The following is a 10648-nucleotide window of genomic DNA, read 5'->3' as shown; positions in this document are numbered from 1 at the left end:
TTATACCTCAGTAATCAAATCTGACTTTTCTCTGCTCTGCCTGGTGTTCACTGACTTCATGTCACTGGCAGAGTGTTTTTTCTCTTTCTTCAAGGCACTCTCCAGCACATTCAGGATGGATTTTCGGACTTCAGCCTTAAAATCTTGTCTTAAGAAGACATACAGCAGTGGATTCAGGCAGCAGTGAAGAACCATCAAATTCGAGGCGACATTCGACACAATTAGAAAGGCAAAGTGAAATGTTGCATTTGGTGCCTTAAATATCACCAGCTGAATAAGATCAATGATGTAATAGGGAGCCAAGCACAGAAAAAAGGCAACAATAATGGAAGTGATAACTTTAAAGGGGCGACTTGATTGGCTGGCCAGGCTGTGGTTTCTCCTGAGACGATGGATGATGACAGCATAACAAGAGACAATGACAGTTAAGGGGACTGCAAATCCGAGAAGGAAGTGGGTGATAACAATGGTCTGAATGACAGTTGGTGTTGCTTTTTCAAAAAAACCGATGTTGGAGCAGTAAGTTGTGTTTTCAGTTTCTTTCTTTGTGTCCATGTAAAAATAATGTTGAATGTTGACAATCAAAGCCAACATCCAAACACACAGACTAACATAGGTTGCACTGCGTACATTTCGGTGGTTCTGAGCCCAGACAGGCCACACCACAGACACACATCTGTCCACACTGATCACCACCATAATGTAGACACTGGCATACAAGTTTAGAATGATTAGAGTGCCGCACAGCTTGCACATGAAATTGCCAAAGGGCCAGTGAAACTGCAAAGCCAGGGATGTTGCTCTAAGGGCTAGAAACACTGCAAAGATGAAGTCAGCCACAGCAATGTGGAGGTACCAAATTGTGTTAACAGTTTTCTTCATCCTGAACCCGGTCACCCAGATAACCAGTCCATTCCCGAGCACACCGAGGAGAGACACCAGGGAGAAAACAACAACAGCCACGGTGGTAAGAGACGAAAACAAGTCAACCCAAGAATCGTTTAGATCAGGTGCAGCAGTTGTATTGATTAGACTGGCCATCTCCATTATTGTTTATCAAGAAACCTGTAATATCAAGAAAACAAAAAGAACAGAAAAGAGACATCAGGGTCTGTATGAATGTATGTAAAGTAATCTTTAATTTTCCTAATCTTTTAGATTTCTGCTTGAGTAGAGCTGTTAAGCTGTTAAGGCAGATTAAGGTCTAGATTTCACAAATGATAAGCCAAGAAGGAAATGAAGAAATTTCAAAGTGAATTTAAGAGATGAACTAATCAATTAAAGCAATTTTTAAAATAAGATATTGTATCTCAAGATGAATAAGTTTTACAACAAAGTGGGTATAACAGGGACATGCTTGTTGTTAACACAGTAACTCATGAAGTTACTGAAATTATCAATAAAAGGTGCAGGAAAATAAGGAGGTGTTTTTGTCTGACCTTTGATTTATGTAACAATTAGACACAAGGATGAAAAAAAGAACAAAATTTGGTGACAAAAGGTTTGATAAAATCTCTTAAATGATTTTAAATGAAGTAATCTTAAAAAGCAGCACTTATTGTGAAGCAAAATATTTAAGCTCATTCAAACTATGCTATTTTAATCTATTCAATGAGTGGTGCATATATGTAAAAATAAATCCATAGATGATGATTTTCATGAACCAGCAGCCTTTTTCAGAAGTTGAAATATTTTGCCACAAAGGCAGATTCCCCTCTGTTCATGTTGCCCAGTGCAATTTCATGTCAGTTGTAATTAAAGACTTTTTATGTTTATGTAATGAGGAGAACTGTAATGACCTTCGTGTTTGGTTTGAATACACCTTAATACAGCAAAGCGTTTTTTACAACAATTAGAAACAGACAGAAAAACATACGCACGATCACTGTGTGAGAAACAAGTTATAATATGACAGAAAACAATTACTTCAAGAATTCTCATCAAAGCAGTGCTCTCTCTTAAATGCAACAGCTTAGCTTGTTTGCTTAATTTTAATAAATTATCTTATTGTATTATGTAAATACCAGGGTCAGTCTATTCCTGCATAGCAAATATGTGATGATTTTACAAACTTACAAAAGGAAAATATCAAAGATCATTTACCTTTAGGGAAGCTCCCTTGTTGGTTGTTGATGAATGCAATGCAGAAAAATGCCAGGTTAATATATGTGAGGTAAGACGTCACTGCCCACAAAGAAAGAAATTGAGAGAGAGCGAGAGGGAGAGAGAGAGAGAGAGAGCAAAAGATGTCTAAAATCTAAAATATAGTGTGCCACCAGTATAGCTCTGTTATCAGCATCCTGTTTTGCAAGCTTGGTCAGCTTTTGTATTTACTCTGAAAGTTGCCATTTTTGCCCTTACATTTATCTCATTTATTCTTTCTCTTGATTCTTAGTTTATTTCTGTCTTAACTTTTACAGTGTTCAAAGAATTAAAGGGACACTTTGAAAACACATCAGACCTTAATGGGAAAACAATGTGCCGAGCTTGAAGGACAGACTGCCCGCATAGGCGAGAGGGGAATTTTAAAAAAATATTGTAGGAGGTGACTTTGCCTCTGAACAGGAAAATATGTACAGTCGGGGGTCAAAGTGGGTTCAGCAGGTGGGGAAACAATGACTCTCTTCTCTTTTTGCTTCTCTCTCTTAGCTTTTTGTTAAAGCAAAAATAATAACCCTACTTTGAAAATGGAAAACTAGAAAGAACAGATATTTATTTAAAATGTAGGGACCGTCACTCACCAGGAGAAATGCAGGACTAAGTGGACAATGGGCAGTGAACAATTTCATACATTATCTAATGGCAGTCAGGGTGCTGTTACCTTGCCTAGAGGTGTGTGCATTACTTCAAAGATTAGCAGTACCCAGTAGAGGAGGCACCGGAAGCAATGTGAGAGAAGTGGGGCAAGCCTATTAGGCCACCTATTAGGTAATTCAATTAGTTATTATTGCCAATGATTGCTCACTAGATCACAAAATATACCACATACTTTTATGAACCACAAAGGTGAGGGACCGCTGTGTTTTCAATAAGTCTTGGACTCTGTCATTCAGCTAGCTGGGTTAACAAGCTACCGCACCAACTGAGCCTTAAGTTAAGACTCATGGTGGGGAAGTGTGTGTTTACATCATTGACGCTTGGTGCTAAAGTGCTACTGTTGTGCACAAATGCTGTCCTCCACTGGCAGTTTATTATCATTGAGAAGAAAGGCAAGACCATCAGACCCTGCGTAGAAAACATTGCATTTGTTCACATCTCCTTTTGAGTTATTACAGGGAGCAACCATCTTCAGTAAACTGGACATGCAGAATACTTACCATCTGGTAAGAGTAAAGGAAGTGGATGAGTGGATGAATACCTCCACCAGGAAGACGAACTCAGCCAGCCTCACCTCTGCCATTTTGAGTATCTGGTGATACCTTTTGGTCTTTCGAATGTCCCCTCTGTGTTTCAGTCCCTCGTGAATAACGTCCTCCAGGACTTCATTAATCGCTTTGTCTTCGTCTACATGCTTATCTTTTTGAAATCAGCCCAAGAACATGAAACCCACGTCAGGCAAGTGCTACAATGTTTGTTGGGGAATAAACTTTTTGTAAATAGAAAAAAATATGAATTTCACATTGACACAGCTTCCTTCTTGTGCTACAGAGTAGAGAAAGGCAACCTCAAACCAGAGCCTGCAAAAGTGAGGTAGTAGTAGACTTGCCAGTCCATCTAACCACATGCATCTCCAATGTTTCCAGAGTTTTGCTAGCTTGTATCGCTGTTTCATCGGCGATTTCAGCAAAATGGCCTTACTCTTAACACATCTAACCTCTCCAAAAGTTTCTTTTAGTGGTGTGCGGATTGATTTTGAAATATCGATTCTTCCGATACCAGTAATTTATGTTCTAGAATCGATTCTCATATTAAAATATTGATATTTTAGTACTTTGGGGTAAATTTTTAGTTTTTCATTAACAGGAAAGCAGTGGAAACAAACTATATCATTCGAATTGGAAGGAACTACTTCCTCTTACGCCTTTCATAGTCATGTGCGAAATACGGCTGTATAAATGTGTCGCAGCCCCTGGCGTGCGCACTCACAACAATGGCTGAGCGTAAACAGAGTCATGTGTGGACGTATTTTACCTCCACAAACAGTCAAGACGCGGTTTGCGATACATGTGGCAAGACAGTGAGGTGTGGTGGCAACAGCACTAACCTCGTCAAACACCTCAGAGTAAATCATGTCACAGAATATGAGCTTATGTTGAGACAAACTGAAGAGGAGGACAGGGACAGGTGCTACCAGGGCGAGACAGACGTCTCTCGCGGAGTCCTTTAGTACTGCAGGCAGGCAACATGCTCAAATAGTGCACAACTTCAGGTTTTTTATTTCTGTATGATAATTCTGCATTATTAAGCAATGAGAACAAGTAGTCTGATGTCCTGATCATTATGAAGCTATATTACTATATTCTCATTACAATTTCATAATACAATTATATATTGTATTATGAAATACAATAAAACATTACGTTTTTGTACAGAGTATCGGTATCGGATCAGTATCGTCGATACCACCCTGAATTTTAGTTGGTATCGGATTGGAAAGGAAATCAGTGGTATCGCACATCACTAGTCTCTTTCCAGTGGAATCCTTCAGCGTAGTCAGTGTTTGATCTCCTGAAGAAATGTTTCGCCACCACTCCAGTCCTGTCCCAGCCTGATATTAACTGCTAATTTATCATCGAAGTGGATGCCTCAGACTCTGATATAAGAGCAGTCCTCTCTCAGTAACGGGAAACTGCATCCATGTGCTAATTTCTCCTAGTTGTCTCCTTGATTGCAGTGGGTATGCCGATCGCAACAGAACCCCTGCACCAACTTACACCAAAGGCCAGAAGGTTTGGTTCTCTACTCAGTAATTGGGAGTACTCTCCCAGTTGGACCATGTGAAATAGAGTCTATGGCCAACCCGGTTTTGTGCATCTGAAGCTGCTTCTCAATATGCAAACTCATAATGCGTTCCATGTATCTCAACTAAAACCTGTCCACTCCACATTCTGGTGAAATCACTGTAAAGTGCACTAAACTGTGATTCATTTCCACACTGATCACTAGAATGTAGACCATGACAAATGTGTTCATATAGACCATATTTATGGTGTATCACACTCAGGGGTAGAGATCTTGCAAAGAAGAAGTCAGCTACAGCAAGGTTGAGGTACTGAAATGTATTGACTGTTTTCTTCATCTTGATCGTGGTCACTCAGATATCCACTTGATTCCAGAGCACGCAAGGCAAGAGCCCAGGGAGAAAACAACAATACGGATGTTGGTGAGAGACTGAAACAACTCAGCATACACAGAGCCATTTGGATCAGGTTCAGCAGTTATATTGATTTGACTGAAAGAGTTAATTGTTATATCCATCATAGTCTTGAGACCAGTGAAGATGATATAAAGAAACAATACAAATGTATGTAAATCTTTAATATTTCTACTGTAATGCTTGCAGAGTAGAGATTTTCTATATGAGCACAGATTTAGGCACTGAAAGTTGTCTAGGCCTTCATACTGTGGAGCTAAGAAAGAAGCAAAGAAGAGTAAAATTTAGCATAAATTAATGACATAAAATACCAAAATTCAGAAAACCCGAATTTTTCACTCTTGAGATGAAAAATAACAATACAGGAGTGTGCTACGAAGTGATTTACATGTGTGGGACATGTGGGGACAGTGTTAAAACAGTGACGTATGATATTACTGAAGTCATCTTTGAGTAAGAAAATAAAAACATGTACACTTTCTCTTTGTTTGTCCTCCTGTACAGCATGTCGGTGTAATTTCACAACATAGACACAAGCATTAAAATGCAAGTATGAAAACAAGTTGATGACCAAAAATTTAGAAAGCCTATTTTGTAAACATTTTAAATATTTTATAAGCACTCATATACCACAATATACAACCTTGATGAGTGTCACTGATGTCTGCAGTTAGATGCTGCCAAAACAATAAGAAAATATTTGCATATATTCCTGGTTTGGATACAGCTCTTTTTATCACTATTCTGCATAGTTCTTTTTGTTGCCATTGTTTTTGTGTTTTTTTTTCAAAGGTACCTTTAGCCCTTTTCAAAAACTGATTGTCATTAACTTTCTATGACAAAATTCTAATATCCAACAAAGTATCCTTTATCAGTCTTTATGTAAATTGGTTTATGTATTTCATATGGATATTGTCATCCTTTGATTTTTTATGGTAAATGGTAAATGGCCTGTATTTGTATAGCGCTTTTACTGGTCCCCCCTAGGGACCCCAAAGTGCTTTACAGTCATCCACCCATTCACACACACATTCATACACTGGTGGAGGCAAGCTACAGTTGTAGCCACAGCTGCCCTGGGGCAGACTGACATGTTTATGTTGTTATGTTTTTATTCCTTTGCGAAAATCTTTTCACTCTTTTTGAAAAAGGGAATATGTGATCACCCTCAACAACGCATATCCACTCAAAGTTTTCAAAAACTGTGAGAAATTCTCAGCCGCTCTAAAGAGACAGAGACAGAAAAATGATTGTTGTGTTGTCATTAATGTACCATGCAACTTGTTATAACAATTATAATGTGTTATAAAAAATTACCGCATCCTGTTTTGCCATCTTGCTTGAAATTTCTTGTTAACTCTTACAGTCATCAATGTTCTTCTTGTGCTTGGTCAGTGTTAAGTTTTGAAAGAAGTTTGGGACCATGAGATATACACCGTGTGGCATTGCTTATTGACAATAACACAGCCTAACAATACCTAATTTCTTCAATTTTCTTTAAAGTAAATTTAACTTAAAACTTAAATATCTCTCCACTCCATTATATTTTCTATATGTACAGGGAATAACACCCCTTCGTCATGGTGCATGGATACTTCTTTAAGATAATCCTGCCTGCCCGGCCATGCCCCACAGCTTACCTATAAAACAGCTGTGCGGTGATGGAATAATCAGAATGCTTCACCAGTCGGCCAGATGCAAGACTGGCCTGAACGAGTCCCACAATTTGCGAGGACCGCAACAGAGCGGGCTGCTTATGGTCGGCCTGCAAGATGCTGAGATGACTGTGGAGATGAAGGCTGCTGCTGAGGGGCACCCAGCATGAGTTCTCCAAAAGAGGGGCTGGCTACCACATACAGGCGGTAGAACCTAGTAAAGGTTGAACCCTGTCACCATGTTGCTTCTGCACAAATGGCAGATGCCCCTCCACAATGTCCATGATGTGGCAAAATGTGAGTCGGGGGGGATCCCTGCAGAGGCATAAGCTTGCAGAATGCCTTCTAAAAACCAGTGAGACAACTGGAGTTGGACAGGGGTTTGCATTCACTGTAGCCTCTAAGGGACTCTCTGTCCTGATGATAACATGGACTCCCTGAAATTGAGGCAGATACGGCTAGAGTGACAGATCAGGAGGACAGCCTGTTCCAACATGTTGATATGGTGGGACACCTATAAGCTGGTCCAGCGGCGCACAGTGGCAGCCATGAGGCACATGAGGTGGAGGTACAGCCCCAAGCTTAACCGAGAGGGTAGACCAAACTGGTCTAGGCATGCCCTGAGAACCGGACACCGTTCAGCAGGAAGAGATGCGGAAGCTCTGATGGAGTCCAGGGACATACCCAGAAATGCTGTGATCTGAGACAGTTACAGTTTACACTTCTTGGGATTCAGGCGCAGCCCTAGAGGCTGAGCATGGGATACCAGCAGCGCTACATGGTTGCGGCACTGCTTTTCTGACATGGCGCAGACCAGCTAGTCGTCCAGGTAATTCAGGACCCTGAGGTCCTGCCGCCTCATAGGAGCAAGGATGGCGTGAACATCTGGGGTGCGAGAGAGAGGGGAGGACTCAAAACTGTAAGAAACGTTACTGCCCCTGCCAGATCTGGATCTGGATCTGGAAGCATTCGTCCTTCGGGTCAATGTCACCTGTGAGGGTGAGGGTCTGCTGGGAGTTGCTAACTCAGGTGAAGGTTGTGATGGTTGTGATGGGGGGGGGGGGGGGGGGGGGGGGGGGGGGGGTCTGCGGAAAATCTGCAGGTGGTAGCACTGGGTCATGGTAATAACCACCTAAGGGTCTGCCCCCAGAGCCGACCAGGCCACCCTGCATTCCACAGCAGACAGGAGAGGGAGCTGGGTGGCCTGGCCTATGGAAATGTCGGAAGGTGGTGGACAGCTGAGCCTTGGCCACGCGTCCTCCACCTTTGCCCTGCATGTGGGTGCTGCATCTGCAAAAGATATCCAACTGAGGCCTGAGATTCCCACGGCCTGGGAGCAGGTTAAGTCACGGAAGCCCTGGGCCTAATTACACTCAGAGAATGCCTAAGCAGGCCCTCAACATGTCCTGACCATCACAGTGACTACTCCAACTTCCTGCAGAAGTTGGATTGCCCCTGGGCCAAAATTGCTGTAGGTTCAACTGGCAGCCTCATTAGGCAGTCCTGATTGTGCTGCCAGAGCTGGGATTGAGATAGTCAGTCAGAGGTGGCCGTGTACCACCCAGAAAGAGGCCAAGGAGCTACTTGTGGAAAAGGCCTGCTCGTTCATGAGCAAAGCTAGGTGACTGGAAGCAGCCAGGAACTCGCCTGCGTTGCCAGGGTCCCCAGATCATACCTGCATCTGAATGGCCTGTTGTAAGAGTAAGATAGACAGGCCTGAATTGCAACGGCGCTGTGTAGCCCAGCTAGCATGGTGTCCATTACCCAAGCGTCCTGGCTAGGAAATGAGCGGGCGACCAGACGGGCCAGGGGCGGATTCACTGGGGGCAAGCCCCAAGCAATCTGCTCTCGGCTAGGCATGCAAGGAAATCTCCTGCAGGCACGGGACCACTGGTGCAAGGCTACAGGGGAGTCAAACTGCCTGCACACTAGGCCCATGGGCCTGGACACTCTGCCATTGCCTGTAAGCCATCCACCTTCCCTACCTTAGCCTTAGGTAGTGGTTCCCAAACTGTATTTGCTATGACCCTCTGTGTTTTACAAGAAAAATGTTCACGCTCCCCCACCCCCAACAACTCATATCCACTCAAAGTTTTCAAAAACTGTGAGAAATTCTCAGCCGCTCTAAAGAGACAGAGACAGAAAAATGATTGTTGTGTTGTCATTAATGTACCATGCAACTTGTTATAACAATTATAATGTGTTATAAAAAATTACCGCATCCTGTTTTGCCATCTTGCTTGAAATTTCTTGTTAACTCTTACAGTCATCAATGTTCTTCTTGTGCTTGGTCAGTGTTAAGTTTTGAAAGAAGTCTGAGGAAATTCAAGGTGTTTCAAGTGGCAGTAACACATAACGTAATAAAGCAATTGAAGTAAAAGGTACTGTCATGTGACCGAGTGTGAACCCAGATACAGGACTCAGCTGACTGACATAACTCAAAGTCACAGCTTTACTTAATGCTGGTAAAAAAATAATAATTCTGGTTAAAATTGGATGTGGATGCTCTTCTTGAAAGAATCGCTATGAGAGAAACTTTAACAGAAGGAGAATAAGCGACACTGTGTATATCTTATGGTCCTGAGTTTTTGACCCAGGACTTTGAGTTTTTGTTCTGGAATTATTATTTTTTTTACCAGCATTAAGTAAAGCTGTGACTTTGAGTTATGTCAGTCAGCTGAGTCCTGTATCTGGGTTCACACTCGGTCACATGACAGTACCTTTTACTTCAATTGCTTTATCACGTTATGTGTTACTGCCACTTGAAACAAGATCCTTCAAGTGCACTTAACCCCCCCCCCATCAAATTTCTCAATGTTTCTGTCTTCCACAATAAAAATGCTTAAAGGAATAAAACTATTTTCTTGTTTTTAACTGGAAATAAAATACCCCAAGACTGCTGATAACTTTATACAACATATGCAACTAACATCATTTCAAATTTTCTGTAAAACCAGCAGTTATGGTCTGTACATAAGTGGCACTTGACCTGTGGTTTTTCTTTTTAATTGCTCACAGAAGGGAACATTTGATGCTGTTTTTCCAAATTCTTCAACAGAGAAAATATGTTCTGAAACTATGGGGTTCTCTCTTTTAAATAATTGTATGCCCCATCTGTTTCTGACCTCTTGCCTGTGACCTTCAAATCTGTCAAGGCCGATGTCAGAATAGACAAAATCACATGGAGGCACAGGTTAGCATGATAACACAACTTTATTGTACAAAGCACTAAACTGCAAGGAAAATTAGACTGTGAACTATGAACTGAGAATTATTACATTTGTAAAGGTGATGTAAAGCAATAACTAGAAACAAAACACAATTACATTACCAGGACAACTAGACCATCAACTATGAACAAAGATTTCTTAAGTCTTTGAGTTTAACGTGAAGCTATGATTAGAAGCAAACATAATTGGATTGAACATGAGCAAGGCAAGGCAAGGCAAGGCAAGTTTATTTGTATAGCACAATTCAACAACAAGGTGATTCAAAGTGCTTTACAGAGACATTAGAAACAAGAACAAATAAAAAGCATGATTTAAAATTGATTAAAACAAGCAAATAAACTAACTAACTAATTAACAAACAAACAAACAACAGTATATAAAATCAAAACAGATAAAATCAGAACAGTAGATAAAATCAGTAGTTAAATGTAAGTTTTGAAATTTAAGCT

The 10648-nt window shown here is 41.2% G+C and overlaps 1 protein-coding gene across 2 annotated transcripts; it reads right to left on the bottom strand.

The window, feature by feature from the left end:
• LOC146622347 (N-formyl peptide receptor 3-like) lies at positions 1-5421 on the bottom strand. Of its 2 annotated transcripts, XM_085365067.1 has the most exons (3): positions 5339-5421; positions 1122-1151; positions 1-964 (listed from the first exon to the last, which is right to left on the bottom strand). In XM_085365067.1, the coding sequence occupies exons 1-3, from the start codon at positions 5419-5421 to the stop codon at positions 1-3; spliced, it is 1077 nt and encodes a 358-aa protein (XP_085221193.1). The 2 variants fall into 2 exon arrangements, with proteins under 2 accessions (XP_085221193.1, XP_085221192.1); XM_085365066.1 differs by lacking the exon at positions 1122-1151 and having other exon boundaries at positions 1-976; positions 5321-5421.
• Between the last annotated feature and the right edge of the window lie 5227 nt (positions 5422-10648).

Source organism: Diplotaxodon limnothrissa, linkage group LG11 (genome assembly GCF_057381915.1).
Source record: "Diplotaxodon limnothrissa isolate DT_005_m linkage group LG11, D_limnothrissa_male_GT1.1, whole genome shotgun sequence".
NCBI classification, from domain to species: Eukaryota; Metazoa; Chordata; class Actinopteri; order Cichliformes; family Cichlidae; genus Diplotaxodon; species Diplotaxodon limnothrissa.
The sequence above is the reverse complement of the archived record's forward strand: the minus strand, read 5'-3'. Positions and strand labels throughout refer to the sequence as shown.